The 19,617-nt window shown below is 40.8% G+C and overlaps 1 protein-coding gene across 2 annotated transcripts in view; it reads right to left on the bottom strand.

Annotated features, from left to right (window-relative positions):
- Positions 1 to 6,083: 6,083 nt before the first annotated feature.
- Positions 6,084 to 19,617, bottom strand: part of LZTFL1 (leucine zipper transcription factor like 1) — a 52,492-nt gene continuing 38,958 nt past the window's right edge. For both annotated transcript variants that reach the window (XM_070237844.1, XM_001500724.5), the window contains exons 2-10: positions 19,031 to 19,155; positions 16,607 to 16,801; positions 15,397 to 15,457; positions 14,229 to 14,300; positions 12,658 to 12,723; positions 12,494 to 12,571; positions 10,364 to 10,540; positions 9,458 to 9,561; positions 6,084 to 8,406 (exon numbers count right to left, since the gene is read on the bottom strand). In XM_070237844.1, coding sequence (XP_070093945.1) covers positions 8,388 to 8,406; positions 9,458 to 9,561; positions 10,364 to 10,540; positions 12,494 to 12,571; positions 12,658 to 12,723; positions 14,229 to 14,300; positions 15,397 to 15,457; positions 16,607 to 16,801; positions 19,031 to 19,107 — 849 coding nt within the window. In that variant the 5' untranslated portion in view covers positions 19,108 to 19,155 and the 3' untranslated portion in view covers positions 6,084 to 8,387. The remainder of the gene's footprint in view (positions 8,407 to 9,457; positions 9,562 to 10,363; positions 10,541 to 12,493; positions 12,572 to 12,657; positions 12,724 to 14,228; positions 14,301 to 15,396; positions 15,458 to 16,606; positions 16,802 to 19,030; positions 19,156 to 19,617) is intronic.

Below are 19,617 nucleotides of genomic sequence, written 5' to 3'. Positions count from 1 at the left end.
ACTAAAGCCTCAGGAGCACACTGGGTTCTTAAACTGGCTGCACGTCAGGATCATCTGTGGAGCTTTAAAACACAGACACACGGGTCCCAGTGAAGCACTGTATCCCCCGCCCCCCATTTTATTAACATCCACAGATCTCCTCCCCGCAGAATCCCCCTTCGTTTGCCATTTCCCATTGTCCCCAGTGCCCCTTGTTTATGGTCTACTTCTGCCTGCTTTTCCCCACCTTTTAAATTTCTTCTCTAAAATACAATCAGAGTCAACAGAAAAAAAGATCTTAAAGATAATTTTGTTATATATGCAACAAAACTTTCTTCTCAAGAATTGAGGAGCCCGAAATCTTTTCCCTGCTTGCCAAGGTGCCACGTTGCCTGGAAATAGCTCCAGCACTCTCTGCCAGGGCTTTTGCTAAATCAGTTGCCTCCTGCATTGCAAGGACCTGCACGCTTCCACAACCGCCCTTCGGACTTCCTGGTTTCCATCCCTAATGTACAACCTACCCCAAATTGGCTCTGTCTTCATTTGCTCAGTACTAGTACTTTCAAAATTACGACATGTAGCATACATATAGAAAAATACATACACGTGTGTAGTGTAACAAATAATTACAACACGGCCGTGTAGCTACCACCCATGTGAAGAAAAAATATTTCCAGCGCTCAAGAGCATGCCCCAGCCCCTGCCCTTTCCAGTTCAACACCCCCTGAGAGATGACCACTACCCTAATTTTGTGGTAAGGCTATTTCTTAGCTCTTCTTTGTGATTTTACATCTATCCATGCACTCTAAAAAATGCAGCTTGGTTTGGAACTTTATATAAATGGAGTCATTTATGTAAATCTTCATATAAATGGAATCATAATGTCTGCTGTTTCGCATTTTACTTTTTTTAACGTCATATTTGTGGGACACGTTCGTGTTGTGTGTAGCTGTCGTTTGTGCATTTTCGTTGCTGTAGACAGTCAATTTTATGATTATACCATACGGGGATTTTCAGGAGAACATACTTCGTGTGATTCAGCTTGTTGAACTTTCTTGAGACTTGCCTTACGTATGGTGTACGGCCAATCTTCACCAGTATTCTGTGTGTGCTTGACAAGAAAGTGGGCGCTGCGGTTTAGAAGAGATGTATGTGTCCGACGGGCAGATTTGCTATTGCATGTTCCTACCTTTTACATCTCCACCGATCTTTTCTCTGCTTGCCTTGTCAATCACTGAGAAGTGTTAATATCTTCCACTACGATTGTGAATTTGTCTATTTCTTCTTTTAATTTTGTCAATGTTTACATTATAGAATTTGAAGCTATTAGGGGCCATCAAAACTTTAAATCATTATATCTTCCTGGAAGATTAAAACTTTTATCTTATGGGATGACTCTGTTTATCTTTAGCAGTGTTAAATTCTCTTTCCATGTGAATAACTTACCTGCGGATTGTTGTGTATCTTCTCTGTACACGATCACGTCATTTATAGATAAGGACAGGATTGGGTTTTTTTTCGTGGCCTCTGGCTTTGGTTTGAACCTCCAGCACAACGTTGAATAGAAGTGGGGATGGTGGGAGACCTTACTGTGTTCCTAAGATCAAAGGGTAAGCATTCCACATATCGCCACTAAGTATGGATGTTGTATTTTATCAAATATAAATCGTCAGTTCACTCCTCTGCTCAACCCCTCAAGTGGTTTCCCCGTCTCACTAAGTCCAAGAGGCAAAGTTCTTGCAGTGATCTACTCGGCTCTGCAGGACCTGAGCCCCACTGTTCCTACGACTGCCTCTCTTACTGCTCTCCCTGGTTCAAACTACTCCAGGCATTGCACTCTCTGCTGTTTATTCAGTCCTCTGGCTTGGTCCTGCCTCAGGGCCTTTGCACCGGCCATTTCCTCTGCCTGGAATGCTTTTCTCTCAGATATCCCATGGCCAGCTTCCTCACTTACTTCAGATCTTTGCTCAAAAGTCCCCTTCTCATGAGGCCTTAGTAATAACCTTATCTAAAATGTCAACTACTGCAACATTTTACATCCTCTTTCCTGCTTTGTTTTAGCTCCTTGGCACTCATCACTGTTTATTTTTGCCATAAGCATCTTTGCTGTAGACATCTTTGCCACAAGCATTTTGCCGCAAACATTTTCTCTGCATAACTAACTGGTCAGTGAGGCAATTTTGCCATAAAAGATAAAACAACTGGTTGATAGTTCGGTTTCAACTAGAAAATACAGGGATAAAACTGCCTGGAGGTGTGAAATAAGACAGTGTAAAGCTAGATTGCATACTACACTAGAAAACGATAACATAGTTTACAAATCCTTCGGTGAGCGGTCATCCCTCCCACCTTCAAAACCCAAAGTTGCCCAAGCTACGGCAAACGTGAAGGAGGCGGCTATCATTCCCAGCAGCGTTCGAGGGTGCTAGTCACCGATGCTTTAGCCAAAGTAGACACAACACTTGTTCTCTAATGCGTCTTTACCAAACTTGTCACCCAATATTAGAAGTTCGAGGCAAAAGAAGAATCAAGCTCCTCCTATTCCTTCCAAAGAAGGACGTGGTTACGTGATTCCTTGTAAGTTTCTTGCAAGTGGTGAAAATTTTTTGCTTCTTAACAGTGGACAACATGATGTGGACAGAATTTTGGTATTTGGCACAGAATCTGGCTTAGATGATTTGGTGAAATATAAGGACTGGACATGCGATAGAACATTTAAATTTAGTCCAGATGTGTACGGCACATTTCATTATGTCCTTTAAATGTCCCTCTTTTATTTTTTGTTATTTTACCTTATATGGCAAAATTGCCTAACTGGCGAATTAAGTTATGTGGTGAAAATGTTTGCGGTGAAAATGCTTACAAGGCAAGTAACTAGAGCCCTATTTAGCATCTAAGGTGAGTTTCTTGTTTATCAGGTCTGATTCATTCATTTATTTAAGAGATAGTGATTGAATGTGCCTATGTACTGGGCCTGTTCTGGGCATGGGGGATGCAGCAGTAAACAAGACGACCCCAGATCTCAACTCTGGCTTCTGCCCTGTTTTTTTTTTCTCCTCTGTTTAATAGCAAAACTCATCAAGAGATGTCTATACTTACTCCATCTTCAAGTTTCTCTCCTCCGATGATGCTCACTATCTGGGTACAAGCCCAAAGTGGCTTGCCGTTGCTCTACAGTCCCACTCAGCAGCTGAAGTTCCCCGGGGGCAGAGTGTCTGGCTGGACCACAGTGTATTGATCCATTCACCTACTGAAGGGCATCTTAGTTGCTTCCAAGTTTCCCGCAATTATGAATAAAGCTGCTATAAACATCTATGTGTGGGTTTTTGTGTGGACATAAGTTTTCAGTTCCTTTGGGTAAATACCAAGCAACGTGATTGCTGGATCATATGGTAAGAGTATGTTTAGTTTTGTAATAAAGTGCGCAAATGTCTTCTAAAGTGGCTGTACCATTTTGTGTTTCCACCAGCAATAAATGAGAGTTCCTGTTGCTCCACATCCTTGCCAGCATTTGGTGTTGTCAGTGTTCTGGATTTTGGCCATTCTAATAGATGTGCAGTGGTGTCTTATTGTTTTAATTTGTTTCCTTGATGACACATGATGTAGAGCATCTTTTCATATGCTTATTTGCCAACTGTGTGTCTTTTTTGGTGAGGTGTCTGTTAAAATCTTTGGCCCATTTTTAAATCAGGTTGTTTTCTTACTGGTGGGTTTTAAGCGTTCTTTGTATATTTTGGATAACAGCCCTTTACCAGATGTGTCTTCTGCAAATATTTTCTCCCAGTCCGTGGCTTATCTTCTCACTCTCTTGACGTTGTCTTTTTCAGAGCATAAGTTTTTAATTTTAATGAAGTTCAGCTTCTCAATTCTTTCTTTCATGGATTGTGCCTTTGGTCTTGTATCTGAAAAGTCATTGCCATACCCAAGGTCACCAAGGTTATTCTCCTATGTTAACTTCTAGGGGTTTTATAGTTTGGCATTTTGTACTTAGGTCTATGATCCATTTTGAGTTACTTTTTTTTTTTTAAGATTTTATTTTTCCTTTTTCTCCCCAAAGCCCCCTGGTACATAGTTGTGTATTTTTAGTTGTGGGTCCCTCTAGTTGTGGCATGTGGGATGCCGCCTCAGCATGGTTCGATGAGCGGTGCCACATCCGCGCCCAGGATTCAAACCCATGAAACCCTGGGCCACCGCAGCGGAGCGCGCAAACTCAACCACTCGGCCACAGGCCGGCCCCCTTGAGCTGCTTTTTGTGAAGGTGTAAGGTCTGTGTCAAGATTCATTTTGCTGCATGTGGATGGCCAGTTGTTCTAGCACCCTTTGCTGAAAAAGTATCTTTGCTCCATTGTACCACCTTTGCTCCTTTGTCAAACATCAGTTGACTATATTCATGTGGGTCTATTTCTGGGCTCTTCATTCCATTGATCTGGTTGTCTCTTCTTTCAGCAGTACCACACCATCTTTATTACCACAGTTTTACAGTAAGTCTTCACATCAGGTAATGTAGGTCCGCCTACTTCGTTCTTCTTCAATAGTGTTGACTATTCTTATTTTCTTTTAAAGATTGGCACCTGAGCTAACAACTGTTGCCAATCTTTTTTTTTTCTGCTTTTTCTCTTCAAATCCCCCCAGTGTATAGCTGTATAGATATATTTTTTTAGTTGTGGGTCCTTCTAGTTGTGGCATGTGGGACACCACCTCAGCATGGCCTTACGAGCGGTGCCATGTCCACGCCCAGGATCTGAACCTGGATTATATAGTGTGAATCTGGACTTAGGATTCATGGGGTGCTTGTTGGTGATACTTGGGGATAACAATAAATGGGAAATTTCACAACGACAGCATGACAAGGGCAAAAGAATCAGGGGCTCAGATGTCTAAGAGAGGAAGGTCTGGCTCATCTCAGTACACAAGCAATGTTGACCAGCAGAAATGCTAGTTGAGGGCAAGGGGAAATCTAGACTAGACAGTGGAAGAATCTGGAGATGTTTTCCATACAGTGCCTCAGGGTGTCCCCAGCAGGACTGAGCCCCAGGTGCCCATAGTGGTGACTCTTGCAATTTGTCTCAATTCCTCAGTCTCCCTAGACTTCCTAGAATCACCTCCCCAGTCCTTATCTAAAAGTCTGCATTTGGGAGAACCCAAGTAAGACCCTGTTCACCAAGGTTATCATGAAGTCTGTCAAGCATCTTGCTGACATCCTGATATACTGTCTCTCTCTCTCTCCTAAAACAGAAAAGAGTTTAGTCTGCCATGATTTCTTGCTATGGAGACCCATGTTGGCTCCTGGTGATTATAAGTTTCTTTTCTAAGTGCTCATGAAAATCCATTTAATAAGCTATTAATTTGATAGCAGGTCAACTGTTACTTTTCAAAAATTATGAAGGACTTTCAAATTCCAATTTTGTTTTGTCTAACATTGGTAGTTTTTTATCTGTAAAATACTGAAACATTTTTCTCTAAGCAGTGTTGAAAATTTTGTTTAAATATTTTATTGCCTAAGTATTACTATTTTGTCTAAATATTAAATAATATTTTGCTGAGATGGCTTTTATTTCTGAAAGACTTGTTCACATGAGAGAAATCATGTCTTGAATTTCTAATGGCAAAGCTTTAGAATATAAGCATTTACACATAAGTAAAAGGAAATCATTAATGCCGAATGTTTGCAGTCCAATATATCTAAAAGCACCAAGCATTTATTTATTTATTTATTTATTTTAGGCAGATTAGCCCTAGCTAACTACTGCCAATCCTCGTCTTTTTGCTGAGGAAGACTGGCCCTGAGCTAACATCTATGCCCATTTTCTCTACTTTATATGTGGAACGCCTACCACAGCATGGCTTTTGCCAAGTGGTGCCGTGTCCGCACCTGGGATCCGAACCGGTGAACCCTGGGCCACCGAGAAACAGAATGTGTGAACTTAACTGCTGCACCACCAGACCAGCCCCAGCACCGAGCATTTAAAAATGTAAACATCTTTATAAACCCTTTTCAGTTCATCAGACTAGAAATAGCAAATAGCAAAGGTTTTATCAAATAGGATTACAACTTCAATGGAGAGCAATATTTTCCTTATAATGAGTTATATAGGACAAGCAAATAATCATGAAACATTTATTTAATATAGACACAAAATGTAATACATAATGAGAAAAAATAAACACTTAAATGTTGAACAGAAGAAATTAGTAACAAACACCACTTACATTTGATTTTTGTCAACAAAAGGTCTGAGTCCTAATTTAGCAGGAGCCTTGAATATTTAAGTTAAACCACAGCTGCGTTATGACAGCCACCAGTGCAGTCTACACAGCTCAGCACACTGAAAGTTCAATTAGGGCTTGAGCCAACATTCTTAGAAACCCGAAATAAGTAGACTAAAAGGGCTTGCTTTCTTAGTTAAATCAGATAAATCTTAAAACTAGGAAAATATTCAAAAATAAAAATTTTAAATTGCGTTTTGCTAAGGGCATGAGTTAAAAAATGCACACACATACAAAACAGTGACAAGCCAAAGCACAGAAAGTATTTATATGTGAAAGAATCATGTGGATTTACGTCAAAGAACATCATATTTGTTTATCTTAATGTGGATCATAGTTAGGTTTTAAGGTATCAGAAATCCTTTTGAATTTATTATTGAACTGAAACATACTACACAGAATATTTCAAAGTTGCTACCAAAAAGCAAGTTGAAATTGTACTTGGCAATACAGGTTTCTCAACATACTTATCTTCCCTTTGGGCATCAAACTAAGAAAGGTGTAGGGAGAAAATAATTAAACGGTTTCTGAAGGATACACTAGCCATTTCATCAAGAGTTCTGTTTCTGAATTATATAGAATATCCTGGTCCATAAACAATGTAACAGATTTTTGGAGAGACTATCAGTTTTGGGGCTAAAGAAATAAGGGGTGAGACTGGAACCCTCAGTGACAGCTCTGAAAGGACACGGAAGCTGATAAGCGGCCTGAATAGTGAGACACAGGTGGGAAAGAATATGTGGTAAGTGCTGGCTTGTTACCGGATTTTTTCCCTCCCTCTGATTCATTCATCTTTTTAAGACTGTCTTCTGTGTCCTTTTGGGAGGAAATTATCTTGCCCTTTATCATTTGTTCCTTCAATATTTTAACATAGATTCTATAATAAAAATGACAAATTCAAGGCTAGTATTAAAAACTTGAATACAAATAACAACGAGCTTTATCCTCTGACCAGTAAACTCTTTTTGGTGAATAAAATCCTCATTTGTGGAAGCAGAGCGGCCTCTGTTACTAGACAGTGTTCACTTAGGGGACAATACTCTGCTTTTGGAGGTGGGAATAATCACTTTCTAAATAATGTGTTAAAAGTAAGTACCTTCCTTCTGAGGCATTACGGCTTCATGAAGCGCATTTCACTTCTTATCCTTATGGTGTTTAGTTGCATTATACAACTGCAGATGTGGCTCCTAATTCCTAAGGCTCTCTCCAAAATCACTCAAGAAAAAGCAGGACCAATGAAACTACAATCAAAACCTCTCAAAAATGCAGTTACTGTAGATGTATATAAATAAACTATAATCAAAAGTTGAATCTGAGGTCTGGGAACCGATTTTATGTTGAATGTAAGTCTTTTTAAAAGTTTTCCTATTTAACATGTAATTTAAAAGAATATTGTCGAAACTGAAGTACAAAGATTACATTTATTCTGAGTCCAGACATTTTCTCAACTGGAGAACTACAGGACGGATCTGACTTCTCCATCAGTAATATAGACTCATAATAAGTCATGTTGCAAAAAGTGTCTGACCCTCTTCGGAGAAACACAGCATTTAGCTCGAGAGACCAAAGAAGTTAACTGAGTCCTCATGCTCACTGTTAATTTTCCCTATAATTGGTAAAAATGCTGCCTATAGTAGATGGTATTCATATTTTCAATGAATTCATATCTTTTTTGGTGATCAAATAGTGAAAATAAATGAGATTTCATTTTTAAAAATAAGGTTTATTCATAGTAACTATCTTTAATAACAGTACATTTATTTTTACCCTGGGGAATGCACAAGTGTAGACAATGCCAGCTTTAACACTTATTACAAACGTATACTCTTGATACTAACGCCAAAGACTATGACTGTTCTCCCCACTGGCGCTCTTCTCACTATGAAGAACCCTCACTGCGTCTGAACCGAGACTGCGACACGCGGCAGAGAGGAGTGTGGGGTGAGCGGCCAGAATCAGTCAGCAGGCTTTCTATCTTCTCAGTTAGGTAACCGAAATAGAAACTCTAGTTCTAAATTTTAGAAGCAAAGTCTAAATATTAGAAAAATAAGAGAGGGAATTAATAAACTGCTTCGGAATACATGCCTGAGGTGACAACAGCTTGTCCTGTCATGCTGTGGCAGCTTCCAGGTGAAATCTTTTCAGTCTTCAGATTCATACCTGGAAAGAGAGAGAAATTAAGAACATAATATCGAGAGACTTTTGTTTGTTGTTACCAAATGAGTTTCCTTGAAACCTCTCCAGTGACTAAACCAGCAGCACCGCGATTCTCCCGTGAGAGCACTGCTAGCGCAGACATCAGACACCTCCCGGCACCTAGCTGGTGACTCGGGATTCCTGCAGCAGGTGGGAGGATGGACCCGGTAACTGCCAGATACCTGCAGACTCTGAGTCTGTATCTGGCACTTAGATCCATGACAGCTTAGAAGAGAAATTCACTAATTATCTAAATGGTCAGATGGACACAAATAGCTGAATGGCTGTGTGAGTAAAAGGTTAGCAAACCTCCTTCTCTAAGGACAAATGTGATCTCAGATTCACTTTCTAGCTCTGTGGCCCTGGAACCCTGATCAAGGTAAAATGTCAGCTGAGTTTCCAGGCAAAACTGCTAATGACAAAAATGACCACATGTGGACAGAACTGTGAACAAACCATGACTACCCGGTGGGAGTCGCAGCTTTAGGCTCCTGTCTCCGCGGTGAGCTCTGGTAACAGCCATGTTCCTCCCTGGGCATCACGTGGTTGTACTAGAGATACTGGTCCCATGTGGAGCACAGACGTCTAAGCCACGCTGGCTATGGCACCCATCTGCATGGACCTCATTCTCTAGCACCTAAACTGTCACTCGAGGACACATATGACCAGGTGTTGGACTGCTGCAAGGACACCACTGAGGAGAAATGCCTAAAGCTGTCTGGCTAGCTTGCTGCGTTTCCTGTCTGATGCTGCTAAGTGACTCCACTGCCGAGAGTAGCCTACTGTAGTCACGTGTGAGTCTGAAGCTCCAGCTGGACCTCAAAAGCAGCCCTGGTGGGCACTGCGGACGAGGCCTGGCCAGAGCCCCTCTGCTCCCTCAGACGCAGGCTTCTGGACTCGATGGCAGAGCAACGGCCACTGGCCCGACCTCTCTGACGCCAGCTTAGATTCAATGAAGGACAAACATCAGCCCAGTGGAGAGACAAACCCGAGGGGTGGGGTCGGCATGGCTTACTTTGCCAGTCTTTTCCTCAGGTCTTTGATTTGGTCGTTCTTCCTGGTCAGAATCTCTTTCATGTTTCGATAAGCTGCTGTTTGTTGGAATTTCTTCTCTAATTCCTGCGTAGTGAAAAATGTCAGCCCATTACTAAGAAACAGTTAAGGAAAGAAATAATGAATCTGATGAAAATGTCTATTTTTTGCTCTAATTTTACTAATATTCTGCTTATCTTCATTTCTAATTTCTTTTAAAAAAATACTTCTATAAAATTAAGACTATTGAAACTTTAAAAATACATTCTTTCAAATGAGAAGCCAGTAAAATAGTAACATTTTCCCAAGGGCAATGCTAGCAAATAACTCAAACATACTAAGCCCTAGACGTGGGAAATACATTTGAAATAGTAAATTGATTTTCAGGTAAAAGAACCAGGATCTTTTTTCCAAATCCAGAGCAGTGTCAGTGTTTTAGGAGGAGGACTTTCAATTTAGTTAAATTTTAGCTCCCATGTTCTTAAGAGTCTCATTTCTAAAGTGAAGAACCCGTTCTCTATGCATTTCACATAAGTTAAGAAAAAAGTATAGGATCCTTTAAAAAAAAAAAGGTCACCCTCCCTCTGCTGGGCTGCAGCAGGGATGGGCAGGAGGGCAACGTGGGGTGCGGGCCAGCAGTTGTAAGCCACCTGGGGAGGAGCATCTGATCATGGCATAGGAAGGAGTGGAGATTTTTTATTATCACAGATATTTTAGTGCCAAAGATGGAAGATTCTTGGTGCCCAGAAATGATAAACCTTTAGAACACATATTGGCTAATCCTTGACAAAACAAGGTGAACCTGCAGCCGTCCAGCCTCTCCCTGAGGTACTCTTGTCCCTCTACACTGCACTCATCCTTCAACTGGACAGGAACAAACGAATGCGACCTTCTCAGCCAGGCTCAGCTGCTCCTGAACTCTGAGTAGGTCATGCTTGGCTGTCACGAGCTTCTCCTCCAAGGACTTCTGGTTTTCTGTCTTGTCATTCAGTGTCTTCTCAAACTCACTCTTCAAGGTAGCAACGGTGTTTTCTAAGTCACTCAAGTCTTGGGCCTTTATAAAATCCTATGAAAAATACATACATTAACATAAATTCATGTTAACATCCTAAACAGTAACTGTTTTAGTGTGGTAATTCAACATCATGAGATGAAAGCACGTTAGCGTCCCTTGCCAGCCTGGGAAAGCTCTAGCTTCGCGAGGGTCGCCAGCATGCCCAGCGTGCCCTCAGCCCTCAGTGCACAGGGTGTCCTGCACACGGCAGACACTCAGCAGTCACTGATTTCCAAGGACGTAAAATGTGATTTACAAACTGCTGGAATTCTGAAGAGGAACAGGAGAGAGGTGAGATTCTAAATTTGACAAGGTTGCGCGTCAAATAGGTTAGGATGGCAATTAGGTTTCATTTTTGAAAAGTCAAGTTAAAAAAAAATCCTGGTGAAGAATTTTAAATGATACAGATGGAAAAATAATAACATTAATATAATCTACATAAAAAACGTAACAGTCATATGTTTTACTCATTTTCAATAAATATGAGAACCTAATTAATGCTTACTGATTATATGGTTTGCTAAATTTACAAGGTTCTAAGTTTTTCATATTAACTAGTGATATGCACGTTTGCACCCTTTGTCAGTATAACACAACAGCTGGATCTTCTCCCTACCTGGGTCTTGTTTTTGAGTGGATAAAATTTGTAACAGAAGAGTTGTATTAATAAGACAGGAAAATGGTCTATAATTGCTAAATATGAAGATGAAGCAGTATTATCAATAAAAGAAAAATTCCTTTCTCATTTTTGAAATTTGGTCTTTAAAAAAGATTTTATTTCATTGCAACTAGTGAAGTTGTGTATGCATTTTGCTCGTGCCAAAATCTTAAAAGTAAAATTGGAGCAAAGTCCAAAATGGCTTTTAAAACAAATTCATCATCCAAAAATGTTTGCAATTGTTTTGCTTATGAGAAATTATAAAGCTGTTCTGGAATATTTAGCTCTTTGTTTTATAACTCTATGGTCCTTGGTATATAATGGTTGAAAATCATATATATTTTCCTTTTTTTTAAAGCCATATAAGAAGTATCCTCCTATTTTAAAAATACAGACAAAGTGATGTAATGTCTGAGATTTGCTGCCAAAAAAAAAAAACAGGGGAGGGGAGAGGAAAGGAAAGGTAACTATGAAACCAGATTAGCCATGCCTGATGATAAAGTGGAGTGATAAGTCCTGGGGGTGCCTTATACTATTATCTCTAGTTTTGTTTATGTTTGAAATTTTCCATAGAGAAAGCGTAACAAAAGTCCAATGAAGTAGGTTTGGGGATTGTTTAATAGACATTTACAATGACAATACAACTATCAGAAAAGCCAGTGCTGCACTGAAAATCGCAGTGGTCCCGCTGACATGAAATCCTAGTACAGGATCCACCCTTAATGGAAAGGCCACAGGAGGCAGAACTGTGCACACAATAACTTCCAGCAGGGGGAGCGATACTCAGTCAGTGATTCCCCTCAGACAAGCCTGGGGAACTTCACCACTGGATTTCAGTGCAGTACACAGGTACTGCTAGACACTGATGGCTGGAAGATGCACAACCAGTAAATTCATTCCATTTTGTCATACTCACCGAAGGCAAACTTAAGTAATAATAAGTTCTGATAAAACCAAAATACAAATTCAATTAACTGAAAACACTTCCTTTATTGCCTTTTTGCCCATTGTAATTGGAATGCCAAAGTGAAAGGGGGAAGAACTTTTAAAAAATAAACTTAAGAATATCTTGTATGCCGATGGGCTCTCGGAACATGTGAGGCACGTGAGCCGTTTAGCTGCCACTGGGCCCTTCCCCGGCCCTCACCTGACCTTTCCTGGGCAAGGATGTCCCGATGCAGGACAACAGTGGCATCCCTCTCAGGGAGTGGCAGGGGGTGGGGCATAATGAACAGTAATTAAGACAATGTTAAGTATAACCTTATTCTATTAGAAAATGTGAAAAAGATAGCTACGACTTATTTTACCTTTTGGTTTCCTTGATCAAGCTGTAAATCTTGCAGTGCTTTTTCTAGTTTTGACTTCTCATTCAATGCCTCTGTTGCCTATAATCAAGGTTAAACAAAACACATTCAGTATTTAGTCTGTAAGTAACTCTTTCAATAATTTTGTTAAAGTATTGCGCAGTTACCTGTATTTCAATAGTCTTCAGCCTTGACTTCAATTTCTCATTCTCTTCTTGAAGTCTTAAGATTTCCTTTGTGAGTAAATTCAAGTTTTATTATTTTAGCCAAAGTATTTTTAAGACTTGAAATTACTTGTTTCACTTAAAAACTTAATCTTAAAATTATATAACAACTCAAAATGCCCTGGTCATTGGTAATATCCCGATTTCACCAGCCCACCAGCCTCAACACCTGTGTCTTCTTTGGGTCTAAGACTTCTAGTTTCTTCTCCCACAGTCTCTCAGACTCTTTAGCCCTTTGTTCTCAGTCTTTCTCTAAACTCCCCCTCCCCTGCCATCTCTCACCTAGCTGATCCTGCAACTCTGGCGTCTAGTCTTGGCCCATATCGCACACCACTTACCACTTATCCTAAAAACACGATCGTCATCATTCCAATACTCTGTGTCCAAGGCCTAAAGGATTCTGACTGAGCTGACACCAACGCGTTTGCTCTTACGCAGCTCCATCATGAGAGTCACCTGTCAGTCCTGTCTTACCTTTCACTACATTCCAGTACACACATTGGCCTGGTCAGAGAGCAGTGCACTGTTTCAAATCATGCCAGCCTTCTTTCTGCCTCTGACTGTTGCCCATTCTGTCCCCCTGCCTGCCATGGGCCCTTCTCTTCCCTCTCACAATTTCATGTCTCTGCCTTTCAGCCTAGCTCAGGCACTGCCTTCCCAAGAGGCTGTCCTCAACCACTCTTACCCACATGGAACGTGTCCTCTCTGCCACCCTGTGGCACCTGGCCCACAGGTTAACATTCCCCTGTCTCCGTTTTTTTTTTTTTTTTTAAAGATTGGCACCTGAGCTAACAGCTGTTGCCAATCTTCTTTTTTTTTCCTGCTTTTTCTCCCCAAATCCCCCCAGTACATAGTTGTATATTTTAGTTGTGGGTCCTTCTAGTTGTGGCATGTGGGACACTGCCTCAGCGTGGCCTGATGAGCAGTGCCATGTCCACGCCCAGGATCTGAACCAGTGAAACCCTGGGCTGCTGAAGCAGAGCCCATGAACTTAACCACTCGGCTATAGGGCCAGCCCCTGTCTCCATTTTTAGAATATTAGTTTTCCCTTCCCAATGAGACTATAAGGTTTTTGAGGGCAAAGGACCAGGTATTGCTCTTCTTTTTATCTAACAATATCTACCATAGTGTTGAGAATACAGGAGTCATGAAAAATATTTGTATATTGGTAATTAATTTTTATAAACCTCCTAATAAAAAAAATCTCTTCATTGTTATCATAGATCATAAACTTCAAACATCCATCAGTAAACACTGCAAAAATTTCATGCTCTTCACTTCACCATGAAAAGACGCAATCAGGAGCAGTTTCGGACTCTCTGGAAGGTAAGTATGCCCTCCTCTGGCCCAGTGGGTAACATAAAGTAACACTACTACGATGGATTAATTACCCTCAGTGGACCAAAGCCTGAATCAACCTCCTTCCACCTCAGGTTCTCTACCCTAGAGTTGTGCAGGCAATGAGAATACGTAATTAGAGAGTTTGCCATTTCTCAAAACGATGACAAAATTACCTTGTTTAGGAGTTCTGCTGTTCCACCTTCATTAAGTGGAGCAAGTTTTGGCTTTATGATATCTATGATGGGCTGAAATGAAATAAAGAAACAAAACTGAAATCGCCATAGAATAAATCATGTGTAATCAGTGGACACTTGTACTTTCTAATGGAAGGCACTGTCAATATGTCCACTGGATGGCAGCTCCACAGTGTGGGGATTTTCACTGTCTGCGTCTCTGCTACGTCCCAGCGCCTGGGACAGTGCCTGGCCCACAGGGCCCAATATAAGTTAGAGATAAAAATGAAATTCATCCTTATATGTTTTTTAAAAAGTAGAGGTGGAAGAAACAGGAGGGAGGGAAGGCGCTCAGACCCAGAGCAGATATAGATCCTAGTATCTAGGCACTGGGATTTTCACCTCTGGGAGCTGGAACAGACATTTCTGCCTAAACCCCAGACTCTGGGGAAGCTGTAATATTGATGAGGATTTAGGCAATTATATTATAGATGAATAACTTGGCACAAATATTCTGTCAGTTTAGCAATATGTATTAAAAACAAAAGAATCCACGCTGTCTGACCTAGAGATTTCTTAGCCAGAAATATGTACCAAAGGAATAAGTGGGAAATTATTTTGTAAGTGCATGTTCATGGATTCATCCCAGCAGTATTACTGTCCAACACCACGGAGTATTTATGGGACATCTAGACAATGGAATGTTAAGTAGTCACTGCAAAAAGGAGAATGATTAAGAAAAGAAGTAGGTAACCACTAGTATTGTCTCCACTTGACTGATGAGGAAGACGAGGCTCAGCCGTCTCAGGTGACCTGCTCAAGATCACATAGTTAGGGCGTCACAGAGCCGGGATGTCCACCCAGCTTTGGCTGACCCAACGGCCTGTGCTCTGCATCATCTGAATGAAGACTTTATCTGGGAGTCAGACGGACTACAAGGATTTCGCCTACGTGTGTGTGTGAGATAGCAGACAAAAACAGTTTTTCATAGTTACTCCCAAAGGTTTTCTTCTTTTTTCTAAAAATCTGAGAGGCAGTCTTTGAATTCTGCTCTTGAGTTAACTGCTTTTCCTTGAGAGTTCTCATTTCAGCCTCTCAATGCTCTGAGTGACTTCAAGATTTTAAATACAGGCTATTGAGATATGGACTTAGAATGACCAAAGATTACCTTTTTATTTGAAGATGTAAATTCTGCTTTTTCAAATTCTGCAACTTGTTCTAATAATTCTCTTGAAGATAAAAAGCAAATATGAGAAGATATTTATTTGAAATAGATTTGTATCACACATAAGAAAAATAAAATCACTAGTACCAATCTATTACACACCAGAGAGAGCAGAGCAAGATGAACAAAACTTCATATCAAAAGTGGTATTTAGTTATTATCAAGGATGTCATTGATATATCTTTACTGATATAACTACATAGGATATTTAGTTATAGCTGAGAATCCAAACCACGTGGACTCAAATTTGAACATCACAGCACCTGGTATTTTGTACCTACTGAGTATACAATATAATTGCTAGAACTGAACCACAATGTTAATACAAATGTGTTGGAAAGTTGTAGTCAACTCTATTTTTGAGGTGCTATAGGGCGCTTGCTCTATTATATAATATAATTGTTAGCGAAAAAATGTTCAAGAAAGACAAACTGATTTTAATAGAGTAGTCTTGGAAAAATGGAATTAGTTCATGATACCTACTGAAAAAGAGTATGATAAATTCTCAAGAAAGACAGATGGTTTGGGGGTGATCCACCCGATCATTTCCTTCTGTTTGCGAAGGTAAACGAGAGCTGACTGTACGAAAGCTTATAAAGTGAATGGCGTAACTGCTCCTCTAAGCTTCTGCATAGGTCAGTTTCTCAAAGTTTTCTCACCAATCACCTCCTGACAGTTGGTGAATTATAGAGTTTCCTTCCCTACTCCTTCACTTCCTATTTCATCTTTAAAAGATGTGTATACTTTTAAATGCAAATATTTAGCTATAAACTTCCAATACTACTGGACTGATAAATTTGAATTAATTTTTCAACTGTTCCATAGTCTTTATTTCTTAGTTGATTTATCTCTAAAGAGTTAATTATAATACTGATCAGGATAAAGATACTGTAAGGAATTATTAATAAAGGCCTGAAAAGCAATTTCCTACATCTGAAAGGCCTTTAAAACACCCAGGAGCAGTAGAAACAGAACTTGGAAGAGGATGTGAGTGGCACCTAAGAAATCACTCAGTAACTGGATGCTCTGCCACCACCCTACCCGAACTTTCTCACGTACCTGCCCCAAGAAAAGCAGCAGCAAAGGCATTTGCTAACTTCTGTGATCAAGCTTGCGCCTCTACAGTCATAACTGCAGGTACAAATTTTATTACCTGTTTTCAAGTTCAGAGATATCTGTTTGTAGCTTGAGGTACCACTTCTCAGCCTGTGAGAACAGCTGCCGCAGGAGCAGCACATTGGTATAGGCTGTGTTGATGAGCTCAGACTCCACCTCGCTGTGGACCACAGCCTGCAACCCGTTCAGGACTTCCGAGACTTCGTCTGCGGTGAAGGTCTCCTCCACCAGCCTGGAGAGAACCGTGATCCAAAAATTCAGGATAAACCACAAACACCATTTACAAAATAAAACACAACTTAGAAACCCACGTTCGTGTCATCTAAAGGATTAAAGGGTTATAGTGAAAATCCCTCTGGGAACCAGCTTCTTTATTAATAAAACAGATTGAAAATAATTTAAGCTCAATTAATTTTTGATGTCTATCTAAACAATTAAATTGTGGCTCATTCTTCAAATGTGCACATCCTTTAATACAAGCACATGCTCAGAAACATTCCCCAATTTATCTGGTTTTTTCTTTAGTTTTTCAGTTAAAATTTTTTTTTACTTTAATCTCCCCTAAAATTAGTCTTATCACTTTTAGTAATTTCAAAAGTCACCTGAAAAGTGTAATTTCTCCTTTCTATTATTTGTCTAGGATTTCAATAATTGTATGAACTATTTATATGTTAGTAAATGCCTACGAGAAAATCAATGGTAATTATATACTGCTTCTCTTAGCATTCTTGAGACCCGAAAGAAAAAACCTAACTTATCGTTAATGGAGTCAAAGCTCCACTGACCACTAACCATTCCACAAAAATGAACATCATCAACAACAATGTTAAAAAGCCGCTCTCACAGAGAGAAGGTTGGGCTGGAAGGGAATGTCAGCACCGTCTTCCTCAATCCCCTCACTTTGCAGATGGAACAAAGGCTTGGAGGGTGGAGGTGACATGCCCATGGTCCCACTGGGGGTGACTCAACCCCACAATCATTTCCAGCAATCTCGGCAACACGCCCAACAGCGGAATCCTGGGGGAAGCTTCTGTGCGCGCCTACTTTCAATGACAGTTTCACAGTAACACAGTCCTTTCCTCTCCCCTCCTCCACCCTCACCGTCTCTTAGCCATCAGACACTCAGCAGAGGAGGAGCGACTGCCTCAGCTTTATCTTCCTCTTCATGCCCAAAAGGACAAACGGGAACTGCACCAAAGTCTTATCACAGTTACACTCAGTTAATATTATTTGATTTACCATTCTTTAATGTTTCACTTAGCCAGCAGAATTTAGCTATTCTAAAAAAATCAAAACTGTACTTTTACTTCTTTTGCTGAGGAAGATTCGCCCTGAGCTAACATCTGTGTCAATCTTCTTCTATTTTATATGTGGGTCACAGCATGGCTGACAAGTGGTGTAGGTCTGCGCCTGTGATCTGAACCTGGGCAGCTGAAGCAGAGTGTGCCAAACTTAACTACTAGGCCATGGAGCAGGCCCCCAAAACTATATTTTTGATGAAAGTCCTTATTAAATATATTAACAATCTTTTTATATTCTTTAATAGAACATACCAAATCTGCTTAAAAAATATGCTTTCTTTGGGCAACCCAAGTTCATTATTATGAACAGCAGTTAAGGTACCCAGATGCATAAGTGAGTAATGAAGTACCCTCTCTGGCTGTCCCACAGCCTCGCCAGTTAAACTGTCGCTGACATCTGCTGGGGCTGGGAAACCAGATTACCAGGTTAGATCAATGGGCTGAACAGATAACGGTCTCCAGTAGCTGGTCTGCTACTGAGTGAAGTTCACGGCTTTAGGGCAGTTGTTGCTCTCTTTCATTTATGTCTTACTTGACATTTAAGTGTGCTGAAGTCTGATCCCCAAGGAATTTGAGGTCTCTTTCAGTCCTTTTCTTTGGTTTCCCTATTATCCTCTAGATCAAACATAAATTTTCTGTGGACTTTAATTATCTTCCATTATTGGTCCAACCAAACTAATTATCATCTTTTGCTACAAATCAACTAACAATCTTGGTACTCGTCAGGAACCTTTCCACGGTTTCCCCCTGTGTTCCCCTCCCCCAATTCTTCAATATGAACTGCATAGGTGTTTTCTTGCTAGTTGTCATGTCATATGGCTCTAATCTTTTAAATAATAACTCAAGTAAATAAAGTTCTAGAATCTTTAATACACCAAGTCAATCATTAACCCACAAGCACTTCACAATTTCCTCACTGCCCTTCGGAAACTTTGTAATCCCATAATTATCATATGTGCGTGTCTGCTAATAGAGTGCTCCCACCACAATCCGGTTTCTTGAGGTTCACAATCCACGAGGCTTGGTGTAGCTGCCCTCTGTGAATGACTGATCATGACAATCCCGGCAATGGGTTGTACGGCCTCTGCTACGGCATCCCCCTAACGGGCTAGCAGAGAGGACCCATGTCCTCACTGGAGTCCTCTGGAGCCCTCTGGTACCTGCTCTCCTGGAGGTCTTGGAAGCAGGAATCTACAGTTTTGAGTCTCAAGCCCCTCTTTGAACGAGCAAAACGCATATAATTAATAACTTCATTTTGATGGTGCTCATTTAGGCCCAATTCTGCCTGAAAGAGAGAAAAGTAATGTAATTGTTAGTCTTGCAGATGTAATAAAGGGACCAACAATGACAACATCCAGGACATCCTGTCGTGGAGACTGCTAGATGTCCACTAAATTCTGCTCTTCCCTTCTTCCCGGGTGCATGGCTGCCCGTCTAGAGGGCATTCCCTTCTTCCCGGGTGCATGGCTGCCCGTCTAGAGGGCATTCCCTTCTTCCCGGGTACATGGCTGCCCGTCTAGAGGGCATTCCCTTCTTCCCGGGTGCATGGCTGCCCATCTAGAGGGCATTCCCCAGCCCTCCTTGCAGTCAGGTGTGGCCACATGACTGCTTCTCAGCAATGGAGGTAAGCGGAAGAGATGAGTGCTATTTCCTAAGCCTGAGCCTTCAGACATGGGGCACACCTTTGCCACACCCTGTTTCTCTGAAACCTGGGGGTTGGGGGAGCAGCAAGATGGGAGGGACCTGT

The sequence above is a fragment of the Equus caballus genome, chromosome 16 (assembly GCF_041296265.1).
Source record: "Equus caballus isolate H_3958 breed thoroughbred chromosome 16, TB-T2T, whole genome shotgun sequence".
NCBI lineage: Eukaryota > Metazoa > Chordata > Mammalia > Perissodactyla > Equidae > Equus > Equus caballus.
This window is presented reverse-complemented; position numbering and strand designations above follow the sequence as displayed.